The sequence below is a fragment of the Eptesicus fuscus genome, chromosome 7 (genome assembly GCF_027574615.1).
Source record: "Eptesicus fuscus isolate TK198812 chromosome 7, DD_ASM_mEF_20220401, whole genome shotgun sequence".
In the NCBI taxonomy this organism is placed as follows: Eukaryota; Metazoa; Chordata; class Mammalia; order Chiroptera; family Vespertilionidae; genus Eptesicus; species Eptesicus fuscus.
This window is the reverse complement of record NC_072479.1, coordinates 59,798,519-59,812,007: the sequence shown is the minus strand read 5'-3', so window position 1 is coordinate 59,812,007 and position 13,489 is coordinate 59,798,519. Positions and strand designations below refer to the sequence as shown.

Genomic DNA, 13,489 nt, shown 5'->3' with positions numbered 1-13,489 from the left:
AACCTGCCAGACTCTAGTTTTAAACAAGGTCATTTTCTCTTAAATACTTAGTATTGACTAGTGGTAGCTTTTTGCTTTTTTAAATTTAACTATAATAGTCATTTAAATAATCAGTTAATTAAACAGATGGAGATAATAGCCCTTGTGAGTATCATGCATACACACGTGGTGGTCCACTCCACTAAACAAATGAAACAGAAATGTGAAAGACACTTGTAACCTGTAGCTCTTTACTGAATTATTTATTCCACATGAGCTAAATTTAATCAGTGAAGTTCTCCTTTTTCATCTTTCTAACATAACCGTCAGCTTGGTGCAGAAAAGCAAGTCTGAGAATATTCAGTTAAACAAAATAAAGGCACAAGGCTTGAAAGCTTTTAGGTAGATTTTAAAAGAAATCAAATTGATAGGAAGAATTGAAATAAAAAAATTAATCTATATCTGGACACATTATTAACTTCTAAGATCTGTGATGCCAACTATCAATTGTATATATAACTTTGACATTGGTGAGTATAGAATGGTTAATAGAACTTTAGAAACTGGCTAAAATTGTGCTGAGTACGTAAAATATTTTATCTTATTTTTTAAAATGTACTTTTATTGATTTCAGAGAGAAACATATAAATGAGAGAGAAACATCAATTGGTTGTCTCCAATGTACACATCCCAAACGGGGATTGAAGCCACAATCTTTTTTGGTGTATGGGACAAGGCTCCAAACAACTGAGCCACCTGGCTTGGGCTTTCTAGTAATTTAAAAAATATATATACCATATTTTTATTGATTTCAGGGTAGAAGGGAGAGGGAAAGGAAGTGGGAATCATTGATCGATTGCTTCCTGCACACTCCCTACTGGGGATCAAGCCATCAACCCAGGCATGTGCTATGACCTCCTGGTTCATAGGTCGATGCTTAACCATTGAGTCACACCACCCGGGCTAGTAATTATTTTTGAATGCCAGACGTTATGAATTTTGCTTTGTTATTACTGGATATTTTTGTATTTTTTAAAATCTTCTTGTGATTTGTTCTGGGACTATTATTTGGAAACAGTTTGAGACTTGCTTTTAAGCTTTGTTAGGTTATATTGGAGCAGCCTTTATTCTAGAGGTAATTTTGCATTATTACTAAGCACTTCCAAGTGCTGTACCTTGTACCTCACTCTGGCTGGTATGAAAATGAACTATTCATGGCCTGGGTGTGCTCTGGGGATTGTTCCACCTGCTCCTTTCCAGCAGTTCTTTTCCCTGTCTTGGATGGTTTCCTCACACTCATGCATTCAGAATCCTCTGTAGGTCTCTGTACAATTCTCTCATCTTTGTGTAGCTCTCTCCTCTCCAGTACTGCCCTGAGAATTCTAACCTTGACCTCCCTGAATTCTCAACTCTGTCCCCTCAAGTCAGGGAGACTTCCAGTTCTGCTCCTTGCATTACAGCCTGAAAACTTTTCTTGGACCAATCATAGACCTCACTTCTTTTATTTCTATTTTCTCAGGGAAAAAGTACTGCCTATTGTCCACTGTCTGAAAACCATTGATTCAGATTGTGTTTGTGTGTGTGTGTTTTGTGTAAGATAGGAGGGTAAATTTAAAGTCCTATTACTTCTTCTTGGTCAGGATACTTATTATTATTTATTTATTTATTTTTTTATATTTTCATTGATTTCAGAGAGGAAGGGAGACGGGGAGAGAGAGAGAGAGAAGGTCTCTCAATGATGAGAGAAAATCATTGATCGGCTGCCTCCTGCATGTCCCTATTTGGGGATCAAGCCCACAGCCCGGGCATGTGCCCTGGACTGGAATCAAACACGGGACCCTTTACTCCACAGGCCGATGCTCTATCCACTGAGCCAAACCAGCTAGGGCTTATTTATTTATTTATTTTTTAATCTGTGAAAGCATTAGTTTTCTTATTAAAGAGGGTGGCCTTTGGGAAACTTCCCTAGTCCACACATTTGTTACTTTACATGTTTAGGTGTTCAGATCCATGTTTCAAGTTACCTATACTTTTAAAGATTAATTTTTGGGACTTTTTCCCCAAGGTTCCAATATTGAAAAATCTGTGAAAGACCTCCAGCGCTGCACAGTGTCTCTTGGACGATATCGAGTTGTAGTTAAAGAAGAGATGGATGCTTCCATTAAGAAAATGAAACAAGCTTTTGCTGAATTGCAGAGCTGGTAAGTTAACTTACATTTGATATCAGTAGCACAAAAATGATTATTTGTAAAGATGGTCAATCATTCATCAAATTATTTAATTCCTGACTACTAACTACTTTACATAGTGGGAGAGACGTTAAAATCCTATGATAGATTAAGCTTTCTGCTTTGTTCTGTTGCTTTTGGTGATAGTGTGTGAATGAGTGGGACAAAGAACTCATAATGCTCTAGATATGGGCCTGAAGTTCATATTGTTTGGAAAAGAGCAAATAATTATAGAGTAGATCATGCATTCTCACTTTAGGGATCTGTAATCAATGACATGATATTTGTGAATAAAATTATAAAGGAGAAATCTGTCTTTGTTTTCCTACCTCCTTTCATCCTTTGTAACACATCCCATTCTAATTTTTGCTCTGTTATGAGTCATTGATTTGTTTTAATTTTGTATTTTTTAAACTGTGTCTTAAAGATACTCATATCTGCAGGAGTTGAAGACTAGGTGCAGGGAGCACAGGATAAGATACTCATATCTTAAAAGCCTATCTATTAAAATAGTAATATGCAAATTGACCATCACTCCAACACACAAGATGGCTGCCCCCATGTGGTCAAAGATGACTGCCCCCATGTGGACACAAGATGGCCAGCAGGGGTGGGCAGTTGAGAGGGACCAGACCTGCAAGGGAGGACAGTTGTGGGCGATCAGGCCAACAGGGGAGGGCAGTTGGGAGGGACCAGGCCTGCAAGGGAGGGCAGTTGGGGGCGATCAAGCCTGTAGGGGAGGGCAGTTAGGGGTGACCAGGCCAGCAGAGGAGGGAAGTTGGGGATGACCACGCCTGCAGGGAAGGGCAGTTGCACGGGACCCAGGCCTGCAGGGGAGGGCAGTTAGGGGCAATCAGGCTGGCAGGGGAGCAGTTAGGCATCAGTCAGGCTGGCAGGGGAGTGGTTAGGGGGTGATCAGGCTGGCAGGCAGAAGTGGTTAGGGGCAATCAGGAAGGCAGGCAGGCAAGCAGTTGGGAACCAGCAGTCCTGGATTGTGAGAAGGATGTCCGACTGCCCATTTAGGCCCGATCCTACTGGGATCAGGCCTAAACGGGCAGTCGGACATCCCTCGAGGGGTTCCAGATTGGAGAGGGTGCAGGCTGGGCTGAGGGACAACACTCCCCCCCACACCCCCGTGCACGAATTTCGTGCACCAGGCCTCTAGTCCTACCTAATAATAGACAAATATGCAAATTGACCTACCTTCGCTATGCTCACGATTGGCCAGGAGGCACGGGGGGGCGGGACTCGGGGTGGCCGGGATAGCTGATTGGGCCGGCGGGACGCTGAGCTGCGTCGCCAGCAGCGGCGTGAGCTCAGCGTCTGCGCCATGGCTGTGCTGCGGCACAGAAGGGGCCTCTGGGGCAGCGAGCTCACGTCCCGCCGCCTCGCGGACCATCAAAAGCGGGGGAGCTGGGTGCCTGTCCGCTCAGGCAGCAGGCCTTTCAGAAGCCTCCGCCGCCTGGTGCACCAGCGGACAGGCACCCAGCTCCCCCATGATCGAAAGCGTGTAGGGGACCCTACACGTGCATGATTCAATCATGCATTGGGCCTCTAGTATATTAATATGTACTCTGTAGGGGAAATATAGTTTGGTAGTTAAATAAGTTTGAAAATACTTTTAACAAAAATTTTACTACTGCACTTCTAGTGCCTTTAAAATGTTCATGTGCATTGTGATCTTCAAGAGGGAGGTGTACTACCTCACATGTATTTGATCATAGAATCTTTTGGGACGAGAAATATATTCTAATGTTTTCTAGAATACTAATGCTGTTTTAATTATTTGGTATTAGTGTTTATTGATATCTGAACCATAATTCCTTTTTGGGAAGCATTTGCATTTTATAAGGGACTTTTTTGAAATTAGAAAGGACTTAAAGAGCAAATTAAGTAAAACGATGGGAAGAAAGCACCTATATAGACATTTTGAGATAGAGGACTGTCTGCTCTGCTTATTTGTAAAACTTGCTTGGATTTCTGAAAAATTAGAAGAAGTATTCATGAATAGAGAGAACCTATGCCATTCTTTCTCCCAGCCATCTGTTTTCTTGCCTGTCATGTTCCCTTAGGTCATGTTCAACTGTGTCTCTATGTACAAACTTAGTCTGGTTACGTTATGCCACAGCAGACCAGAAATAGAGGGAGTATGGGTAGCTTCAGTCCTCCTGTTCTCTGGGATTGAAGAGGAGTGAATTAACAAAGATGTAGAATATAACCTCCAAAAAGTTCCTGACCCCTGTGTTTACCATCTGTAGATTTTAGAATGCTTTATTCAACCATTATAACCAAAAAGTACTTCTAGGATAGGTAAGTCATTTACTTGTCTATCCATGCTTTGTCCTAAATCCCAAGTTTCCCCTTTCAGGCTTTATAGCTAGAAACTTAATGTCCTATCTTCTGTTTTTCTTACAAACATTTTTGCTCCAGCCTGATTACCTGTTGTTTCAAAAACTTAACATTCACACTTCCTCTCCACTTCCCCAGCCTAAGATGTAATATGCTCTTCTATATCTTTGTACTTAACTAAGTCCAACTAATTATCCCAAACTCACTTAAATTAAGTTCTAACTCCTGGAAATTTTTCTAAGTAACTGATTTCTTCTCTTTCTGCACCTCTTCAAGGAAGCATTATGCCCTTTGCCCTGGATTATGATCATATCAGATATTGTTGGCTCATTTGGAAAAGAATAAAGTGCTAAAAGTAGGTCATCACAACTTTGCCTTGATAATCCTCTGGTCTCCATGATTGCTTAGCTTATTGGTTACTTAGCCACAGGATCTGATTCCATTCAGAACCAGCCTAAAGCAGGAAACACAGTTCTGGGAGAGAGATTTGTGAGTTCCTGTTGACTTGGAACCCAGCCAAGGGGGAGCCTCCTTCAGTAAATGACAAACGAAATGGTTTCCTGCCTGGGAACTGTGTATTTAGGATTGATTAGCAGACATAGCAGCCAGGTCAATTTACCTTGAGGAAAGAGATTACCTGCCCCTTCCTGCTGATATAAAACCCTTCTCTCTGGCTGATTGCGTTTTTAAACTACCTTATTTCAGTGTCCCATGTAGTTGTTACTTCAAGACATAATTGGCAGGTGAGCTAACTCCATTTGGCACTGAACCAGAGCTTGGAATTAATGTCACTTAGGAAGCCATTTTTAGTGTTGGTTATATTGTAAAAGAAAAGAAAAGAAAAGAAAAGGATTCTAACAAATTTTCAACAGTAAGATTACATTACCCTTGATGGGGCACTAGGGGAATTATACAGATAACTGCTTTCATTTTGAGGCCAAATGAAAGCTGAGACATACCTGTGGGAAGGTAAAATCAAAAGCTCTAGCATAACACTTAAAAATCTGGTTGTATTGTTGATTCATTAATAAACATCTCTGGACTTAAGTTTACTTTTATTATTAGTAAAATTTGTCTGACATTGTTGGAACTATTAGTTGACTTGAGTTTAAGGCTATTAAGGAGCAGGATATGGAGTGGAACATGAAGCTGGAATATACTATTACCGTGGTCGGCAAACTACGGCCCGCGAGCCACATGCGGCTCTTTGGCCCCTTGAGTGTGGCTCTTCCACAAAATACCACGGCCTGGGCGAGTCTATTTTGAAGAAGTGGCATTAGAAGAAGTTTAAGTTTAAAAAATTTGGCTCTCAAAAGAAATTTCGATTGTTGTACTGTTGATATTTGGCTCTGTTGACTAATCAGTTTGCCGACCACTGTACTAGTATAAACTACTTTAGACGGTTGTCATATGTGTTGTTGAAAAATACAAACAGGATACAATACTCTGCTTGCCTTTTAAATAAAAATTTCTATTTTATTGACATCAAAAGGTACTTACAAAAGGAGAAAAACAGGTAAAAGAAAAAGACTGTCAAGAAATTTGAGGTTATACATAAAGTCAATGTAAGTCTGTGCTTAAGATTGTGAAAATGTCCTAGCTGATTCCTCATTGACCTTAGAAAAGTTAGTTTTATTTGAGCTTCTCTTTTCTTCTTACATTAAAAAAAATTTTAAATATATATTTTTATTGATTTCAGAGAGGAAGGGCAAATGAGAGAGAGATAGAAACATCAATGATGAGAGAGGATCATTGATTGGCTGCCCCCTACTTGGGGATCGAGCCCACAACCCGGCTATGTGCTCTTGACCAGAATTGAACCCAGGACCCTTTGGTCCACAGGCCGACACTCTATCCACTGAGCCAAACCGGCTAGGGCTCTTTTCTTCTTATATTAAGTGACTAGCAGTATTACCAAAGGCTTTTAGATCCTTAAACTTACAGTCTAGGTGGAGATGCTGGAATCATTTTATGAACTTCAAAAATGTCTGAGTACTTAAAAAATGTCTCAGAAAGCATAGAAATAAAGGAATGGGCTAATGTGTTATTAAATATGTATATATCATTCTGTTGTTTTACATTATTTCAGTTTTTGATGTTTAGCACATTGATACCTTATTTCTACTAGTACTTAGCTCCATTGCTCTCTGTTCTTTCTTTCTTTTTTAAAAAAATATATTTTTATTGATTTCAGAGAGGAAGGGAGAAGGAGAGAGAGATGGAAACATCAGTGATGAGAGAGAATCACTGATCGGCTGCTTCCTGCATGCCCCCTACTGAGAATCCAGCCCACAACCCGGGCATGTGCCCTTGACTGGAATTGAACCTGGGACCCTTCAGTCTGCAGGCTGATGCTCTATCCACTAAGTCAAAGAAGCTCCCGGGTTCAGTGTTCTTTGATTTAAAAATTTAACTCTTTAATCATTTCTGAAAATAACTAAAAACATGAAAATTACATTTCACCAAACGTGTTTAATCATATTATCAGATACTAGCGTTCCCGTTGCAGGAAAAATCCTGCAATAGGATTTCCTGCTGCACTCTACCCCACCTCTGTTCCTCCCTTGTCGCCCGCCTCGCCTTCTCCTCCAGCCCGCCCGCGTTTCCCTTCGCCCCCGGCCCCGCCTCCGCCCCGCCCTTGTCGCCCACCCCGCCTTCTCCTCCAGCCCGCCCGCGTTTCCCTTTGCCCCCGGCCCCGCCTCCGCTCCGCCCTTGCTGCCCGCCCCGCATTCTCCTCCAGCCCGCCCGCGTTTCCTTTCGCCCCCGGCCCCGCCTCCGCTCCGCCCTTGCTGCCCGCCCCGCCTTCTCCTCCAGCCTGCCCGCGTTTCCTTTCGCCCCCGGCCCCGCCTCCGCTCCGCCCTTGCTGCCCGCCCCGCCTTCTCCTCCAGCCTGCCCGCGTTTCCTTTCGCCCCCGGCCCTCCTTTCTCCTTCCCCCCGCCCCCCTGGCTTGCTTGCTTCTTCGAAGCTTTACTCCCTTTTGCAGCTCTTGGCTTCTTTTGACACTGCCTTGATATGCAAATTAGCCGCCATCTTTGTTGTGGTAATTTGCATACTCGTCCTGATTGGTTGGTGGGCGTGGCTTGGCTGGTGGGTGTGGCTTAGGTGTAGCGAAGGTGCGGTCAATTTGCATATTTGTCTATTATTAGATTAGATAGCTATCCAGATTTTTGTCCTAGGAAGTAGGAATTTTTTATTTTACTTTACTATTTTTAAGAAGAAATATTTTTTCCATTCACTTTTTAGAGAGAATGGAAGGGAGGGGGAGAGACAGAAGCATCGATGTGAGAGAGACACATCAACTGGTTGCTTCATGCAGGTATCCTGACCAGGACCAGGGATAGCCAGGGATTGAGCCTGCAACTGAGGCACATGCCCTTGATCAGAATCAAACCAATGACCCTTCAGTTCTCCAGCTGAGGCTCTATTTTTTTTTAAACATATTTTTATTGATATCCAAGAGGAAGGGAGAAGGAGATAAAAACATCAATGATGAGAGAGAATCATTGATTGGCTGCCTCCTGCACTCCACCTACTAGGAATCGAGCCCGCAACCCGGGCATGTGCCCTTGACCAGAATTGAATCTGGGACCCTTGAGTCCACAGGCCGACGCTCTATCCACTGAGCCAAACCTGCTAGGGCTCTACTTTACTATTAAAAGCGATTTGAGTCTAAGGTGTTATGCCAATCAATGCTTCTCTCTCATCGTTGATGTTTCTATCTCTCACCCTCCCTTCCTCTCTGAAATCAATAAAAATATATTTAAAAAATTGTTTTAATATAAGAAGAAAAGAGAAGCTCAAATAAAAGTAACTTCTAAGGTCAATGAGGAATCAACTAGGACATTTTCACAATGTTAAACACAGACTTACATTGACTTTATGTATAACCTCAAATTCTTCACAGCTTGGGAAGAAGGCTGGAGATTGTTGTTGCAACAATGTCACATATACAGAGAAAAATCCCACTGTAAGAGAATTTGGGGTCTAAGGTATTTAGTCATTAGGGAACAGGGTAGAATGAGGACCAAGATTTTGACTGAGCCTATGGAAGGCTTTATAAGTATATTTTTAGTTAAAAGTAAAACTGTAAGAAGGAATATTCTGCCTTAGCTGGTTTGGCTCAGTGGATAGAGTGTCGACCCGAGGACTGAAGAGTCCCAGGTTCGATTCCGGTCAAGGGCACATACCTCAATTGCAGGCTCAATCCCTGGCCCTGGTCACGGGCGCATGTGGGAGATAACCAATTGATGTGTCTTTCTGACATGGATGTTTCTCTCTCTGTGTCTCTTCCCCTCCCTTCCACTCTCTCTAAAAATCAATGGAAAAATATCCTTGGGTGAGGATTAACAATAAAAGAAGGAATATTCCATCCAAATATTTTGTATTTCAGAAGACCCTAAATTATTTTTCTTTTTTTTAATATATTTTATTGATTTTTTTACAGAGAGGAAGAGAGAGGGATAGTTAGAAACATCGATGAGAGAGAAACATCCATCAGCTGCCTCTTGCACACCCCCTGCTGGGGATGTGCCCTTAACCAAGGTACATGCCCTTGACCGGAATCGAACCTGGGACCCTTGAGTCCGAAGGCCGATGCTCTATCCACTGAGCCAAACCGGTTTTGGCTAAATTACTTTTCTTAAGTCACAACTTGGAGTGACTTTTGATTCAGATATCCTTTTCAGGTCTTAGTTGTGGGAAAGGTATGACAATAAGGGAAAGGTCACTATGGAATTGAGTCAATTAGAAGAGATTTTTTGGAGGAAATGGATCATTATGAAGCTTTGAAAGAAGCATGGAATTTACATTTGCAGAAAGAATGGGGATAGAACACTGCATTTAAGAAATATGATGTAAGCAAAGGGATAGAAGGAACATTCAAGGACTTTACACAGTGTAGCTCAAGTTAAGGAACAATATATACTAGAAAGTAGTGAGGGGTGAAGACAGAGACCAAGGTAGAATGAGAGCATTTGATGAAGTAATCTGAATTTTGTTTTTCTTTTTTGTAAAGGTTCCATTATTTTCTTATTTTCACTATATTTTCCATAATTATAACAATAGTTTTTTAAAAATGGAAATGAAAGTCATGTAACTCCATAACACAATTTTCTCGGTTGCTTTGGGTCCCTTCTCTATCTGCATACATAATCTTAGTAGTTATAATCATAGTGAGACTATAATTTTGTAATGCATTCTTTTCACTTAAAGTTGTCTTAGATTCACCTCTGTATAACTGCCTACACTGTTAGTGTGTGTATGGGTTTATTTAAGAACTAGAGGCCTGGCACATGGATTCCTGCAATGGTGGGGTTCCTCGGCCTGGCCTGTGGGGATGGGGCTGAATCTGGCTCTCCGACATCCCCCGAGGGGTCCTGAATTGCGAGAGGGCGCAGGCCAGGCTGAGGGACCCCATCCGTGCAAGATCAGGGGAGGGACCACGGGAGGGCTCCAGGGCGTGAGTGGCCCGTCTCATTCTGTCCTGATCAGCCAGACCCCAGCAGCAATCTAACCTACCAGTCGGAATGTCTGCCCCAGTGGTCAGTGCTTGTCATAGCCACTGGTCGAAAGGCCAAATGAGTGGTCGGGCACTTAGCATATTAGGCTTTTATTATATAGGATTTCTAGACAATGGATCTGGAATGTATAATGATTTATCAGAATTAATATGAAGGCATTTTACTAAATAAATATTCTGAAACTGGGAAATCAAGATTAGTACAGAAAGTTAGAATAGTAATTGCTGTTGCCATTATTGAGCTGTTATTGTATGTCAGAAGCTTTTATGCACAATATCTCTAATGTATATAACAATATCACTTGTATTATACTCATTTTATAGATAAGAAAAGATGAATACAGAAAAAAAATACTTTATCCAAAGTCATACTTGGTGTTAAGTGACTCTTTCCCACTGTACCATGCTTCCCTTTTCTGTGTCTTATCAAGTATCTGTTTGCCTTTATTCTTCAATTGGTATCATATTTCCAGAAGAAGATTCAAAAAAACAAATCAGTTTCAAATGAGGATCTCATCAGCAATGTGAAACAAAACTAACCAGTTTTCCTTACCAACTAGAAACTTAAACAATAAACTCCTTGGTAATCTAGATTGCTGCTGCTTCTTTTTTCTAAATGTATTATAAAATGTTATTGAGTTGTATGGTCTCTAGTGTTACTTTAGAATTAAGATGCTTTTGACCACTAGAAAAGAGGAGAAAAAAGGTTATTCATTGAGGGCCTGTCCCACAAGAACAGCTTATGTTCACATTCTACCTTCTTAAAAAGTTACTTTAGATCCTTGAAATATGAAATCACATGTCCACATGTTTTGTAAAGGACTCCTGACAAAGAGGAACTCATTAAAATTTTTCATAAGATCCAATTTTTATTTAATATGTTAGTTTTTTCAGTTCATTTTACCTAATTGTTCAGCTTTGTATGATTACCTGGCTACCTAACTGGTGTTTTTTGTTTTGAGCCCAGATGGCCAGTAAGGCCAGTGCAGGGAATATAAAGTGTTACAAAACATATGAAGCATTATTAAGTCTCTGCTAATAAAAACTGACAATTCTCTTTTTTGGTTATTTTATATGTGAAGAGAGAGTGTCTTCAGAGAAATGAAGGTATTTGCATTGGCTTTGCTTGGCCTTCTGATTTGCTTGGCTAATAGAATCAGAATAAATAGGTTTTAGGTTATCAGCAAATAAAATCAAGTACAAATGTTTTCTAAGAACATTATTGAATAGTTTATAAATCATTGGCTGTGGAATTACTAGAATTGTGTTTCCATTATAACATTGTTTTCTAATTTGGTATTGAAAGCAAGAGCTAGAATCAGTAAGCTATATGTTAAATATAATAATTAAAGGGCTTGCTTCACATGACAGACCCAGTATGTCATAGAGATACTAATGGTAATGCTACAGAAACAACTATTCTGAGCAACTAAATTACACAGATGCTTTAGAATAAGTTGAACAAATGTGAAGGTGATAAAAAGTTCTGGTAAGGAGAAAAGGAAATAACAGAACATTCAGTGACATTCAGAACTTAGTAATAGTGACTAATCATTTAAAACCATCTTTCATGATTGAAGAAAGGATGTGGACATTCTCTACACCACATAAGGCCCAGGCTTAATAATAGTGTCTTTTTAGTAGCGTCCCAGCAATATTTAGCTGAATTGCATTAGGAGTTTCAGAATCCACTATATCAGTTGCTTATTATGATATTTCCATTCAGGAAAGCCTTAAGAGAACAGTTGCAAGCTTAGTGCCCTCATGGATTGGTACCCTCATCTCAATATAACAAGGTTGGAGTGAGCAAGACTGGAAAGTGTGAAAGTCTGAATGAGCCTTCTTCACTCTCTTATGGGAGTCACTGCTTGCATTTATGGCATCTAAAAACTTGCCCCGCTGAGTAGCTCAGTTGGTTAGAGCATCATCTCAGTATAACAAGGTTGCAGGTTTGATCGTCAGTTAGGGTACATACAAGAATCACTGAATGAATACATAAATTAGTGGAACAACAGATTTCTTTCTTTTTCTCACTCTCCTCCCCCCCCCCCAAAGCAATAAAAATTTTTTTTTAAACTATTACCTCAGAGTACAGGTACTTTTGAATTTCTTGGCCACAGATCTGTACTGGGATCACCGTTTCTCTTTGGAACAGGTGGAAAACTGTAGCTTAACACTCTTCATTGTTAGTTGTATTATAGTAAACTATTGTTTTTAATTGTAAATAATGCCTCTACTATTTATCCTTATGCTTATCCTGCTTTCCACTTTTGAACTCTTCCTACCATCTCTATTTATTTTGTAATCCACATAGTTCCCCAACATTTTATTATGAAAACTTTCAAAAAATAGGAAAGTTAAAGGATAGTACAATGATCATTGTATTTACTCTGTGTGTGTGTTTTGGTGGAACCATTTGGAAGTTGCAGACATGATATAGCACCCCTAAATGCTTTAGTATGAATGATCTGAAGATATGGTTCTTCTACACAACCGAAATACATTATGTGATGTACCTTTTAAAAAATATATATTTTTATTGATTTCAGAGAGGAAGGGAGAGGGAGAGAGGAATAGAAACATCAATGATGAGAGAGAATCGTTGATCAGCTGCCTCCTGCACGCCCCCTACTGGGGATCAAGCCCACAACCCAAGCATGTACCCTGACCGGGAATTGAACCGTGACCTGGTTCATAGGTTGATGGTCAACCACTGAGCCACACCTGCCAAGCTCTGTGATGTACTTTTAATAAGAAGGTTATATGTTTTGTGTTGGTCTCAGGATATCAATTGTGATGCTCTCAGTTAGGAATGCCTGGGGCACTCACCTGGGCCCGTACTACTGTGGCAATCTCCCAAATGAGCCAATATTGTGGCTGCACTGGCCCTTGTGGTTCTTATGATTGCAAGATACACCTCAGCAACAACATCTGGGAACTTTAAAAAAACAATATTTACTATTCACAGGTTCTGGAGGATAGGGGCACTCCAAGGGCCACACAGCAAGGTCGCAGAAAGAGAAAGGAGGGGGTGGGAGGAGGGAACACCTAGGATTCCATCTTTATTGGAGTAAAGTGTGGGGTGCCTAGGGTTTCCAGGTTCACTCTTTATTGGTGAATTTAAAAATAAGAGTGGGAATTAAAGTGCAAAAGGGAAAAGCAGGGTCATTCAAGTGGCCAGTTACCTAGGTCACCTAGGGTTTTCTAAAAGGGGAACTTCATGGGTGGGGTAACCTGGCTTTTTTACCTAGTTGTATAGCTGGCAATGTGTTTATTAGAGATGGATGCCTTTGAAATGGACGTCTCAGCAATGAAAACCTTAATGTCAAACAGTTACACTATATGTATTTGAACATTTATTCCTTTTTGTATTTTAAAGACTTGTGAAGAATTTAATGGAAAATTGCAAATATTC

General features: G+C 40.7%; 1 protein-coding gene across 2 annotated transcripts in view; it reads left to right on the top strand.

Annotated features, from left to right (window-relative positions):
* SPATS2 (spermatogenesis associated serine rich 2) overlaps positions 1 to 13,489 on the top strand; it is a 98,058-nt gene that overhangs the window by 65,151 nt on the left and 19,418 nt on the right. For both annotated transcript variants that reach the window (XM_054719105.1, XM_054719106.1), the window contains exon 8: positions 2,045 to 2,180. In XM_054719105.1, coding sequence (XP_054575080.1) covers positions 2,045 to 2,180 — 136 coding nt within the window. The remainder of the gene's footprint in view (positions 1 to 2,044; positions 2,181 to 13,489) is intronic.